The sequence below is a fragment of the Carcharhinus amblyrhynchos genome, chromosome 25 (assembly GCF_965287045.1).
Source record: "Carcharhinus amblyrhynchos chromosome 25, sCarAmb.v2.hapA, whole genome shotgun sequence".
Lineage (NCBI taxonomy): Eukaryota > Metazoa > Chordata > Chondrichthyes > Carcharhiniformes > Carcharhinidae > Carcharhinus > Carcharhinus amblyrhynchos.
Window position 1 is genome coordinate 9,943,779 of NC_137348.1, and position 14,644 is coordinate 9,958,422.

The following is a 14,644-nucleotide window of genomic DNA, read 5'->3' on the forward strand; positions in this document are numbered from 1 at the left end:
CTGATTATGTTTTGTGTCCAGTGTGTTTAAATAGCCTGCCAACGCTGCTTGAGCTTATATGGGATGGCACAGTGGTTTGCTCTACAGCCTCACAGCACCAGGGACCCAGGTTTGATTCTCGGCATGGGTCACTGTCTGTATGGAGTCTGCACGTTCTCCCCGTGTTTGTGTGGGCTTCCTCCAGGTGCTTTCGTTACCTCTCGCGTCTTTTGGACTGAACTGGTTAGGGTGCAATGACCCGAACAGGCTCCAGAGTGTGGCAACTAGGAGACTTTCACAGTAACTTCACTGCAGTGTTAATGTAAGCCTTACTTGTGACTAATAAATAAACTTTAAATGTAAAGAACAATCAGAGTGGGATCAGCAAGTGAATGTCGACAGCTTCAGGTCAAGCGAAACTTGATTCTTTCCGCCTTGGTGAGGCGCTTTGCCCACGAAATCTCCTTTATAACGAACTAATAAAAATGAGCAATCTGGCATTCCTAGAACCATAGAATGCGGAAGGAAGTCATTTGGCCCATTGAATCTGTACTGACACTCCAACAGAACATCCCATCCAGGCCTCTCCCCCACCCTATCCCTGTAACCCCACGTATTTACAATGACTAATCTCCCCTAACTTACACATCTTGGGACACTAAGGAGCAATTTAACATGGCCAATCTGTCTAAGAATCACAAAGAGTTGGTTTGCAGGTGCAGCAGGTAATTAAGAAGGTAAATAAAATTTTGTCCTTCATTGCTAGAGGGATGGAGTTTAAAAACAGGGAGGTTATGTTGCAGCTGTATAAGGTGCTGGTGAGGCTACACCTGGAGTACTGTGTACAGTTTTGGTCTCCTTACTTGAGAAAGGATATAATGGCACTGGAGGGGGTGCAGAGAAGATTCACTAGGTTGATTCCGGAGTTGAGAGGGTTGGCTTACGAGGAGACTGAGTAGATTGGGCCTAAACTCATTGGAATTCAGAAGAATGAGGGGAAACCAAGGGAATCAATAAGATAGAAGCAGGGAAGTTGTTTCCACTGGCAGGTGAAACTAGAACTAGGGAGCGTGGCCTCAAAGTAAGGGGAAACAGATTTAGGACTGAGTTGAAGAGGAACGTCTTCACACAAAGGGTTGCATCTTTGGATGTTCTGTCGAGCTTGGTCAGTAATCATGTGGGACTAGATATTAGAAAACATTTTGCTAAATCTATGCCACTTTAGCTGAACACAGATTTGTTTGTATGTGATCCTTCAAAATATGTTGTGGAATGCTGGCATTGGACTGGAGTAAGCACATTAAGAAATCTCACAATACCGAGTTAAAGTCCAACAGGTTTATTTGGTAGCACAAGCCACAAGCTTTCGAAACACTGCTCCTTCATTAAGTGAGTGGGAGTTCTGTTCACCAACAGGGCATATATAGAAACAAACTCAATTTACAATATAATAGTTGGAATGTGAACGTGTTTGGAATGCACATGCTTGGAACTCCCACTCAAGAGTAGGCCATCTGGCCCCTTGAGCCTGCTCTGCCATTCAATATCATTGCTGATCTTTTTGTGGACTCAGCACCACTTACCCACCCACTCACCATAATCCTTAATCCCTTTATTGTTCAAAAATTTATCTGACCTAGCCTTAGAAACATTCAATGAGGTAGCCTCAACTGCTTTACTGGGCAGGGAATTCCACAGATTTGCGACCCTTTGTGTGAAGACCTTCCTCTTCAACTCAGTCCTAAATCTGTTTCCCCTTATTTTGAGGCCACGCTCCCTAGTTCTAGTTTCACCTGCCAGTGGAAACAACTTCCCTGCTTCTATCTTATTGATTCCCTTGGTTTCTCCTCATTCTTCTGAATTCCAATGAGTTTAGGCCCAATCTACTCAGTCTCCTCATAAGCCAACCCTCTCAACTCTGGAATCAACCTAGTGAATCTTCTCTGCACCCCCTCCAGTGCCATTATATCCTTTCTCAAGTAAGGAGACCAAAACTGTACACAGTACTCCAGGTGTAGCCTCACCAGCACCTGATACAGCTGCAACATAACCTCCCTGTTTTTAAACTCCAAACCTCTGGCAATGAAGGACAAAATTCTATTTGCCTTCTTAATTACCTGCTGCACCTGCAAACCAACTCCTTGTGATTCTTACACAAGAACACCCAGGTCCCTCTGCACAACAGCATGCTGCAACTTTTTAACCATTTAAATAATAGTCCATTTTGCTGTTGTTCCTGCCATAATGGATGACCTCACATTTACCAACATTGTACTCTATCTGCCAGACTCACTTAGACTATCTATATCCCTTTGCAGACTTTCAGCATCCTCTGCACACTTTGCTCTGCACTCATCTTGGTGTCATCTGCAAATTTTGACACACTATGCTTGGTCCCCAACTCCAAATCATTTATGTAAATCGTAAACAATGGCGGCCCCAATACTGATCCCTGAGGCACACCGCTAGTCACTGATTGCCAACCAGAAAAACACCCATTTACCTTCACTCTTTGTTTTCTGTTAGTTAACCAATCCTCTATCCATGCTAATACATTACCCATAATACCATAATATTTCATTAAACTTTTTAAAATAAGGAAAATGGTTTAATCTGCTTCTGTGTTTAGCGCTCACACACGTATTTAGCTTTCACATTTCATCTCTTACTAGGAATTAAGTTCTGCTTTTGGATAATTCTGGTTATCAGGGTGGCATGGTGACACTGTGGCTAACACTGCTGCTTCACAGCGCCCAGGACCCAGGTTCAATTCCGGCCTTGGGTCACTGTCTGTGTGGAGTTTGCACATTCTCCCTGTGTCTGTGTGGGTTTCCTCCAGGAGCTGCGATTTTCTCCCACAATCCAAAGATGTGCAAATTAGGTGGATTGGTCATGATAAATTGCCCCTTAGATTGGGGATTAGTGGGATAAATACTTGGGGTTATGGGGATAAAGCCTGGATGGGATGGTTGTCAGTGCAGGCTCAATGGGCCAAATGGCCTCCTTCCGCACTGTAGGAATTCTATCATTCTAAGAACCAGAACTGTCCTGGGATAACAGGTCATTCTCTTAACTCTCTGTCTTAGGGATAGGTATTCAGACAAAATGCTTGCCCTCCTGATTAAAGCCAGGTGGTTGTGTGCTATACAGAGCTGTCAATGGACAGAAGTTAATGAGTGTTGTACAGCACAATGCTCATATTGATGCATTATTTTCATCCTCTTCAGATATTTTCATGTCTCCAGTTGTGACGGGGATGGATGTGACCAGCCGATGTACAGCTGGCGATCCAAACCGGCTTCCTGAAGGCCTGCCTCAACCTGCACGCATGCATTATGTTTCGGACAAACACCCCCGACTTACTCTGGATGCCATCAACCAGCTGAGGAGAAACCAGGGTCTGTGCGACGTTGTGCTTGTTGTTGGGCTGAAGAAAATCTATGCCCATCGAGTGGTGCTTGCAGCCTGCAGTCCGTATTTCCATGCAATGTTCACCAGTGAACTTGCTGAGAGTAGACAGACAGAAGTTCTGATTAGGGACATTGACGAGCATGCCATGGAGTTGCTCATTGAGTTTGCCTACACGTCCCAGATTATTGTGGAGGAGAACAATGTCCAGACTCTGCTGCCGGCTGCTTGCTTGTTGCAGCTGATCGAGATCCAAGAAACCTGCTGTGAATTTTTAAAACGACAGCTTGACCCTTCCAATTGTTTGGGAATTCGGGCATTTGCCGACACCCATGCTTGCCGGGAGTTGCTACGGGTAGCAGATAAATTCACACAACACAACTTCCAAGAGGTGAGAAATTATGCTTTTCTGTTTTGATTCTGGATCATAGGCTTTTTGAAAACTCAAATTTGTAATTTATAAAACTCAATGGCTGAGCTTACAGTTTTAGAGGAATTTGAACATTTGAAACAAATGTCCCATCCTTTCTCTGTCCTGCAGCCTCCTGATGATAGTACTATGTTCTTGTTTTGTTCTCGTGCATTACTCATCGTGATATAGGATCTTGTATATAAATGTAGCCAAATTGAAGAGTTAATAGCAACACTTGTGAAATTCCAAATTGCAGAGTATAATTAACAGTTTCCTTTTTCCTTTAGAGGGGTGGCACAGTGGTTAGAGCTGCTGCCTCATAGCATCAGGGACCCAGGTTTGATTCCCGGCATGGGTCACTGTCTGTGTGGAGTTTCCACATTCTCCCCATGTCTGTGTCGGTTTCCTCTGGGTGCTCTGGTTTCCTCCCAGAGTCCAAAATTGTGCGGGTTAGGCGGATTGGCCATGCTAAATTGCCCCTTAGTGTTCAGGGGACTAACTCGAGTAAATGCACGGGGTTGTGGGGATAGGGTGTGGGCGGAATTGTGGTCAGTGCATACTCGATGGGCCGAATGGCCTCCTTCTGCACTGTAGGGATTCTATAATTCTGAGGTTTGTTACTGAACTGATTGTTTTCAAAACAACAGAAATATTAAGACATCTCTGTCTCTTGCTGTTGTATTTTATACTTTCAGCTGATTGCAGAGGGTAAACCATAGCGAAAGCCACATCTCTGCCACTTTTGTGTGACTCATCAGTTAATACTTTTTTATAGAAAACTGGAAATAATTATTTCTCCTCTAATTTCCTTCACCTTCTGCATGGTCCTGAGAATGTAGACGGCAGGTATACACACATTTTTTTCAACTGTTTTTCAGGGGGAGTTCAGACTCAAATATCCCATATTCTGTGCAATGCAGAGGTCACCATCATGATTATCATTAAAAGCTCGAGGGGTGGGGCCTATTCACACCAGAGCCTGTCTGTTCTGAGCTTCTGCGCATGCGCAGTAGCTCTGATCTGTCAGCCTGCAGTTTGCTGGCCAGTGCTTCTCGCCCCAATTGCTGGCCTCCCTCCAGCCCCGAATGATCCCAGTGGCAATGGGATACCCTGCCCCCTTGGCACTGCCCCATGCCCTGTGGGCAGTGCCAAGGTACCCCTGGTCATGGGCATTTTGTTCCTTGGGCAGTGCCAGGGACACAGACTGGCACTGCCAAAGGTGCCCTTGCCCAGGATGCCCCACCCCAATGTTGTTCGACCTCCTCTTCCTCACCCCACCCCTCCACCCCCCCATTCCTGGGGGGGTTCCAATTGTTTTTCCCCCGTCCTCCAGTGGTGTCTCCTGCTAGTTCCCCATAAAGTGGGGAGTTAGTCTGAACCTCACCGGAGTGAAATTGTACTGACGGGTTAGAGATGCTATCGGGCCCAGAGACTTCAGTCCTGGGCCCAATAGCGATATTTAATTAATATTTAAAATAAGATTTAAATTAATTAACTGCTGGTCCCACTGGTTTCCAGTGCAGTCCCGACTGTGTCGGATATCTGGCTCTGGGCGATGCGCACACGTCGGGAACACATGGGTGAATCCCATGAATTGGCTTCGATACACAACAAATTAGCACATCGGGATGGGAGAATCGCCCCCAGTACTCTTCTGCCATTGATATTTTTTAAAGTTTCTAGATATTTGAAAGTCCATTAAAGGCTGTTTTATGAGCTGCAGCTTGGGAGGACAGATTTATCCAGAGATTAGGAATGATGGACATTGATCTTTCCTCCTTCCTGTCATGAACATGTTGATGTCAGCTATAGCATTGTGTTGCCTGAAATTGGCTAACCTAACACAAAGTTAGGAAGTGAGCTTGATGCCACTGTATATTCTGCAGCACATGCTACAGTATATGGTGTATTTATACATTTTTCAAATGATTAAAATTATATTGAAACATAGATGAGTTAGCAGCACCTAATTACTTCTTTGTCAAACGCAGCAAGAGATTTATACTTTCTAAGAGTGTCAGTAATTATAACTTTATCTGCAATCCATGTTCATCACGCTTTGCCTGTCATACAGCCACCCAAATTTGTCACTTCAGCAGTTTAATGTACTATCTTCTTGGACTTTGGTCCAAAAAGCAAACTTTCGTCCTGTAATTGACTTCAGGAAGTCAGAACAATTGGACCTTGTCGGGTTTGGCAAAGTCCCTTAGTCGCAGAGTAATATATTGTGCATTGCACAGGTACTATTCTTGTCTCTTCTGACTTCTGTGACGATTGCCATGACGGTAGTTGTGTTGCGTGACATGCATCCATCACATGACAAACTTTGACAGTGCAGACTCGGTTGTTTTCATAAAAACATGAGCAAACCACAGCTGAAGGTTTACCAGACTGATTCTTGCAAAGGCAGGACTGTCATATGAGGAGAGCTTGGGGCACCTGGGCCTGTATTTACTGGAGTTCCAAAGAATGAGAAGGAATCTCCTCAATGTTTAAAATTCTGACAGGGCTAGACAGACTGGATGCAGGGATGTTGTTTCCTTTGAGACCTAGAGCTCCAATGGCCTAGGGGTATTAGCATTAGGCTATTAATCCAGAAACTCAGGGGACCCAGGTTTGGTTCTGGGGACCCAGGTTTGAATCCTGCCACAGCAGATGGTGGAATTTGAATTCAATAAAAAATATCTGGAATTAAGAATCTACTGATGATCATGAAACCATTGTCGTTAAAAATCCATCTGGTTCACTAGTGTCCTTTGGGGAAGGAAATCTGTTGTCCTTACCTGGCTCATGTGTGACTCCAGACCCACAGCAAGGGCAGCTAGAGATGGGCAATAAATGCTGGCCAACCAACAAAGCCCATGTCCCATGAATGAATAAAAATCTGGCTGGACAGTTTGGACCAAGGGGGGGTTCACAGTTTCAGGATATGGGATAGGCCATTTAGGGCTGAGATGAGGGGAGACCTCTTCTTTCGGAAGGCGGTGAACCTGTGGAATATTCTACCACAAGAAGGCTGTGGAAGCACTGAATGTATTTAAGAAGGTAATAGATTTCTAGCTTGGGATTTTCCAGCTGCACTGGCCCAAGACCCGAAAATCCTGCCCAAGATCAATGGATCCTTACATGGTTCGTGTCCCGCCTGCTACGATTCCTGTGGTGGGCAAGATGGGAAAATTCCCACCCTAGGATCTAAAGGCATCAAGGGGGGAATGGGGAGAGTGTGGGATTATGGCAATGAGATAGACTATCAGCCATGTTCATATTGAATGGTGTATCAGATACGAGGGGCCAAATGGCCTAATTTCTTCTGTTTCTTGGTTGTGAGCTTTTAAGAAAAGTAAATACTTTTATGTGGATTAATTGCTGAGCTGTACCTGGCATCTCACCAAGATGAGGAACTAAGGATTTGTCAATGGCTGGCAAATTACTTTCAATAAAAAGTTAGCCTGTGATTAATTTCAGGGTGTGCCGACTTAGAGAACTTTCCCACAGGCAGTACACTAGTGAAGTGCAGCTCTTGCTTTGAAGCAGGCCACTCTCCTGCCTATAAGAGAGGCTATGAAATCACGAATAGATCCCTGTGTTATTGACACCAGTTGTAGTCCTGGTAAATAAATGTAGTGAAGCATCTAACTGGATAAATTCATCTGTCAGATAGTTGCAAATATCTATCAAAGCCTTGGATTAAAGATCATAAACAGTGAGCGGTCCAAGTTAATCACTGTCTCTATAAGCAGTTATATGTGAGTATACAAGGGCAGCTGTGGTACTCAACTCCAAGGATATCCTATTGCACTGGCATAATGGATCTGTTGCCATATTTCTTGTTGAAGTTTGACTGCTGTGGGAGATGCTGTTTTTGATTGTTGAACTTCAGAGTGAAATTGGATTTCTCAATCCTTCTGCCTAGGTGATGGAGAGTGAGGAGTTCATGCTGCTGCCAGCAAACCAAATGATTGATATCATTTCCAGCGATGAGTTGAATGTACGAAGTGAGGAGCAGGTGTATAGTGCTGTCGTATCGTGGGTCAAGTACAACATTCCAGAGAGGAGGGGACAACTTGCACAGGTAACCAGAGAATGGTGAAAGTCAGGGACTAAATCGAAAAGTGGATTCACTTGCTGTCCTTTCACCTCTGAGATGCGAGTTTGAATCGAGCTCTGATTAAAGGGACGAATGCTTACTTGATTTTCAGGACCAGTTGAAACTGGGGAGGCAATGGTGTAGCAGTATTGTCACTGGACTAATAATCCAGAGATCCAAGGTAATGTTCTGGGGACCTGGGTTCGAATCCCACCATGGCAAATTTTAATTCAATAAAAAAAATCTGGAATTAAAAGATGACCACAAAACCATTGTCAATTGTAATTAAAGATCCATCTGGTTCACTAATCTCCCTTCAGGGAAGGAAATCTGCCATCTTTACCTGGTCTGGCCTTCATGTGATTCCAGAGCTACAGCAATGTGGTTGACTCTTAAATGCCCTCAGGGATGGACAGTAAATGTTGGCCCATCCAGCAATGCCCACATCCCATGAACAAATAATAAAAAAAAGTTGCCTTAGTCTACCTCTCAACATCCTTGTGCTCAAATGGGGGAGGCAGTGGCATAGTGGTATTGTCATTGGACTAGTAACCCATCATAATAATGCTCAGGTTCGAATTCCACCACTGCAGATGGTGAAATTTGAATTCAATAAATATCTGGAATCAAAAGGACCATGGAACCATTGCCCATTGTCATAAAAATCTGTCTGAGTTTTGTTTAGGGAAGGAAATCTGACATAAGAACATAAGAAATAGGAGCAGGAGTAGGCCATCTAGCCCTTCGAGCCTGCCCCGCCATTCAATAAGATCATGGCTGATCTGTTGTGGCTCAGTTCCACTTTCCCGCCCTCTCCCCACAACCCTTAATCCCCTCTCTTATCAAAAACCCATCAACCCGCTTCTTAAAAATATTTAGCGAGGCAGCCTACACCACTTCAACGGGCAGAGAATTCCAGAGATTCACCACCCTTTGAGTGAAGAAGTTCCTCCTCAACTCCGTTCTAAACCGCCTCCCCTTTATCTTGAGGCTGTGCCCCCTAGTCCTACTGTCTTTTTTGAGCGGGAAGAGTCTCTCCACCTCTATCCTATCCATCCCATTCATCATCTTATACGTCTCAATGAGATCTCCCCTCATTCTTCTAAACTCTAGCGAGTACAAGCCTAGTTTATTCAGCCTCTCCTCATAGCTCAACCCCCTCAACTCCGGTATCAGCCTAGTAAACCTCCTCTGCACTCCCTCCAGGGCCAAAATATCCTTGCGCAGGTGCGGCGCCCAAAACTGCACACAGTACTCCAGCTGCGGCCTCACCAATGCCCTATACAGCTGCAGCAAGACCTCCCTACTTTTATATTCAATCCCCCTCGCTATGAAGGCCAGCATCCTATTCGCCTTCCTGACCACCTGCTGCACCTGCAAGCTGGGTTTTTGCGACTCATGCACAAGGACCCCGAGGTCCCTCTGCACCGTCGCCTGCTGCAGTTTTTCGCCACGTAAGTAATAGTCCTTCCTACCATTCTTCCTACCAAAGTGGACCACCTCACACTTGCCAACATTAAATTCCATTTGCCATTTCCTGGCCCATTCGCCCAGCCTATCTAGATCCTTCTGCAGACTCTCCACACCCTCCGCACAATTTGCCTTTCCCCCAATCTTGGTGTCATCAGCAAATTTCGACACCCTGCACTCGGTTCCCTCCTCCAGATCATCTATATAAATGGTAAATAGCTGAGGCCCCAGCACCGACCCCTGGGGCACCCCACTAGTCACCAACCGCCAATCCGAATAGCACCCATTGACCCCACTCTCTGCCTCCTATTTGACAACCAATCCTCTATCCACGCTAACACCCTACCCCCAACTCCATGTCCCCTGACCTTCTGCAATAACCTCTTGTGAGGTACCTTGTCAAATGCCTTCTGAAAATCCAGAAAGACCACATCCACCGGCTCTCCTCTATCCACTGCCCTAGACACATCCTCATAGAACTCCAGTAAATTTGTCAGCTGATCTGGCCTATGTGTGACTCCCAATCGACAGGCATGCCCTCTGAAATGGCCTGGCAAGCCACAGTTGGGGATTAAATGTTGGCCCAGCCAGTGATGGGAAGTAGATGTCATGCTCTACGATAATAGATGCTTTATCATACATCCTCCCATTGAATGGAAGTGGTTACCATTCACAATGGGTGTCCAACATGGGAACGTGGTCTGAATTATTTTTTTCAAACTAAGGCCCACTTAACCTTGACGAGCATTTAAAAAAAAATCCGAAAAAATGTTTAGAACTGAAAATCATCCTGCAACTAGCAGCTGGAACTTTGGGTTACCGGTAAAAACATAGTGGAGCATCTAACTGGATAAATTCATCTGTCAGATAGTTGCAAGTACCTATCAAAGTCTTGGATTAAAGATCATAAACAGTGGAAACTATAATTGTCACATATTAAACCAATATTTTTAATCAAATTTTAAAGTAACCAAAACTTAACTTGTGCTTACAGTCACTGTTCATATAGTGACCACATTTAGTGTCAAAGGCTAATCAATAATAAATGATTGGAAAGACTGGTTGTCTGAGCCCCCTGGCTACTTAATTACTTCTGACCAAAACAATTTGAGATGTGTCAAAAAGATTAGGGATATTATGAGTTGGCACGAATGGCACTGAATACAAGAGATTGAGAGCTCAGTTTATTCCATAAAAGTTTATTATTTATCCCCTAAAGAAATGTTATTTTTCAACAGATGAACAAATTCTATTTGAGTTCAGAGCTCTGTTGACAGTTCAGTTTCTCAATCTGTAATTATTACAGGTCAGTAAGTGACCCCTAGCAGTTTCTATGGCAGCATTGTTTGTGCCACGTGGCCTGAAACTCTTTTTTTGATGGATGTTTACAGCTATCCATCTGCCTGAAATACTGAAATCCAAATGCTTGATAACCTGACAGGGCAAAGTCCACGCCACAAAGCTTTTCATTGTTCAGAATTGTGTAGCTAATTGACCTCTTGAGTATGGTTATAAAAATAAAATGACTGTGGGGAAATGGAGAGGATGCTGTTTGAAGGTTGGGGCAAAACCTGTTCTTGGAGCACGTTTTTACACTCTGATTTAAGCTGGAACAATTTAGAGGGAGTAGAAGGAAAATGAAGCAATTCTCCATTCATCAACACAGAAAACCTTTCAATTTGAATGCAGCAAAGTGACTGTGCTAAGAGTAACTCCTTCAGAACTGCGTTTTGGAGTCTTCTAGTTTATACTTGTAACCAATCTACAAGCCATTTATGCTTTCTCATTACACTTCTTTTTGATGATTTTTCCCCAGGTCTTGCAACATGTCCGGTTGCCATTGTTGAGCCCTAAATTCCTGGTTGGCACAGTTGGAACTGATTCTTTGATCAAAAGTGATGAAATGTGCAGGTAGCGTGCTTATAATATGCATATGTCCATCATGGAATGGACTGTGGGGCAGTGCTGTACGCAAGAGCATCTTACAAACATGTTTTGTTTTACAGTCCTTCCCTTCTCTGCTGAAGAGTTGGGCATTTGTTTTGAGGTACAGTCCTTTGGAATCTTCCAAAGCGGATACCAGTAGCCTCTCCAACCATGGGTAGCGTGGAACCTGATTTTGTCCTCGTCTGATGTCCACAGGCACTTGCAGCAGATGCAATTAGCATCAGGATAATAGTCCCTGCCAATTATTCTCTTTACCCTTTCCCACATGCTGAAAGCAAAGCAGCTCCTTCAGCCATTCCAGTTGAGAATTACTGACAGTGCAAAGACCAGGGATCAAACTTAATTGTATAAGGAGCTGATCTTAATATTCAGTACGCTTTGAATTTGATGACTTGCGCATCATGTGTCCTGATTTGAATGTTCGAGGTAAAACTTTACAATAATAGTCTTTTCTGTTTCAATTTCCATCTTCTATTTTTGAGTGGAACAAATAGTTGATGAAGGAATTCTCTATCTTGCTGGTTAGAATCTACCATTTACACTGCACCTGATTGATCACTGAGATCCTGTGTATGCTTAGCCCTGTTTGCTTCAATCTATGTAAAGACTTCCATCTACACAAAAACTTCATTTTAAGATATTTCTGCCTATGCAATTACATTTAAATGCTAGACTGTAGGGGTTAACTAACATTGCTAACTTGATTACTTTTTAAAACTCAGGAGTCATTGCCGCAGAAGGCTGTGGAGACTAGGTCATTGAGTGTCTTTAAGACAGAGATAGATAGGCTCTTGATCAATAAGAGGATTAGGGGTTATGAGGATGAGAAAAATATCAGCCATGATTGAATGGCAGAGCAGACTTGATGGGCCGAGTGGCCTAATTCTGCTCCTTTGTCTTATGGCATGCTGGGTTAGCTAAAAATTGACTGCATTCCCAAAGAGTACACAATGCAGGCAAAACATTTTTCATATCAGCAGCTGTAAGGCTTGTTTTTCTAGAGAGAGCCTGCGAAGAGCACTTACAATAACAAGATAAGGGTTGAGATATATTATGGATTTTAGTGTACACTTTCAGTTTCAACATCCTGTTAAGGGACTGGCCTAGCAGCCAGTCCCCAAGTTTGCTTTTGCTTTTCGCTTCTGTCATGTTAATTTTCTTAAGTTCTATTCAGAGGATACCCACGCAGACAACAGGAAGGCCATGCAGACTCTGTACAGACAGTGATCCAAGCTGGGAATCGAACCCAGGCCCCTGGCCCTGTGAGATAGCAGTGCTATGTTGATGGCAAATTTTGGTACTATGGAATCGTTTCCAGAATGTCAGGGGTTAATATTCTGCATAATCTGGCTGTCCACATGAGGAGGGATAAGTCTGGCATCGATAGGATCATAGTGTTTATTGCTAAGCTCCTCTTACTCATTTTAGCACCAACATCACCTTGCAGTTCGCAATAAAGTATTTTTGAACCTGTTATGTGATAAGCCTCTTGCCACATTTGTGTCAATTAGATGATCTTTCAGCACTTATTTTTGTTTCATTCCCTATAGAGTGGTTTGGCATAGCAAATTAAACCCCTGGTTTCTTTTGGTTGACACCAGCTGGTCTGACGTTTTCTCCAATTCTCTGGTAGCTTTAACCATAGTGTTTCTAGGGGGAAGTGGTTCTCTTTTGTAGGTTTGTGTTAGGGCAGTTTAATACCTGAATGAAGACACCTAAAAGGGAAAGAAAATATACAGAGTAACAGTTCTATTTGCAAAGCTGTGACATTTCAGCCACACAGTAATAAAACAATAGTGCGGCATGGTGGCACTGCTGCCTCACAGTGCCAGGGATCTGGGTTCAGTTCCAGCCTCGGGCAACTGTCTGTGTGGAGTTTGCACATCTCTCTGTGTCGGCATGGGTTTCCTCCCAAAGTCCAAAGATGTGCAGATTAGGTGGTGGAGCCATGCTAAATTTCCCCTTGATGCCCCAATATGTGTAGGTTAGCCATGGTGAATGTGTGGGATTATGGGGTTACGGTTGGGGAGAGGGTATGGATAGACACTCTTGTCAGAGAATCAGTGCAGATTCAATGGGACAAATGGCTTCCTGCACTGTAAGGATTTTATGAATTCAGAAATTATTGCTGAAAAATAGACATGTTTATAAGCAAGCCACGATGTGAGCCTGCCTGATAAGTTAATTTCTAGCATAATTTTTTTAGCATAGTCAGGATTGTTCAGTAGGTGTTGTCCAATTGTGGAACCGCATCTAGCATTGGACACTCCGTTCTGAGTTTTGAAACTGGCTGGTTAGGTACAGTCAGTACTTTGCCTGTTGCGAACAGCCTAAAGGATGTGCTGTTTGATACAATCCCCCAGTTGTTGAGATATACATACCTGACATTGCACCGGCACTGGAATTCATTTACTACTTTATTCATTTGTGTGGTAGACAGAATGTGTTTTTGGCTAGGTGGCAGCATCCTCATAGAACCCTACAATGCAGAAAGAGATCCTTCGGCCCATCGAGTCTGCACTGGACACAATCCCATCCAGGCCCTACCCCCATATCCCTATATATTTTACCCACTAATCCCTCTAACCCACGCACCTCAGGACATTAAGGGGCAATTTTTTAGCATGGCCAATCAACCTAACCCGCACATCTTTGAACTGTGGGGGGAACCAGAGTATCCGGAGGAAACCCACGCAGACATGAGGAGAATGTGCAAACTCCATACATACAGTGTCCTGAGCCAGGAATTGAATTCAGGTCCCTGGAACTGTGAAGCAGCAGTGCTAACTAGTATGCTACCGTGCTGACAAATACCGCTCATGACACAACTGCACAGCAACAGGCTGAAATGGCTGGCTTCACCTGTTGCTCAAATTTTTGAGACACCTTGCTCTTCCAGGACAATGTGAGGTGGAGTGGCCCCTTTTCAGGACTGAAAGCAGAAACCTTGGTTTTGTGAGTCAGAGCTATGCAATGAACTGATCAGAGTAACCCTCATCATACGGTCATTGAGATTTACAGCATGGAAACAAGCACTTCAGCCCAACTTGTCCATGCCACCCATTTTTTAACCACTAAGCTAGTCTCAATTGCCCGCGTTTAGCCCATATCCCTGTACACTCATCCTACCCATGTAACTATTCAAATGCTTTTTAATAAGACAAAATTGTACCCGCCTCTACTACTACCTCTGGCAGCTCGTTCCAGACGCTCACTCACCACCCTCTAAGTGGAAAACAAATTGTCCTCTAGACCCTTTTGTGTATTTCCCCTCTCACCTTAAACCTAGTTTTAGTCTCCCTTACCTTTGGAAAAAGGTGTTGACTATCTGGCTGATCTAT

At 44.0% G+C, this 14,644-nt stretch overlaps 1 protein-coding gene across 1 annotated transcript in view; it reads left to right on the forward strand.

The window, feature by feature from the left end:
- Positions 1-14,644, forward strand: part of LOC145358416 (kelch-like protein 20) — a 44,365-nt gene that overhangs the window by 3,255 nt on the left and 26,466 nt on the right. The window contains exons 2-4 of the mRNA XM_080212468.1: positions 3,207-3,778; positions 7,713-7,871; positions 11,173-11,267. Coding sequence (XP_080068594.1) covers positions 3,215-3,778; positions 7,713-7,871; positions 11,173-11,267 — 818 coding nt within the window. The 5' untranslated portion in view covers positions 3,207-3,214. The remainder of the gene's footprint in view (positions 1-3,206; positions 3,779-7,712; positions 7,872-11,172; positions 11,268-14,644) is intronic.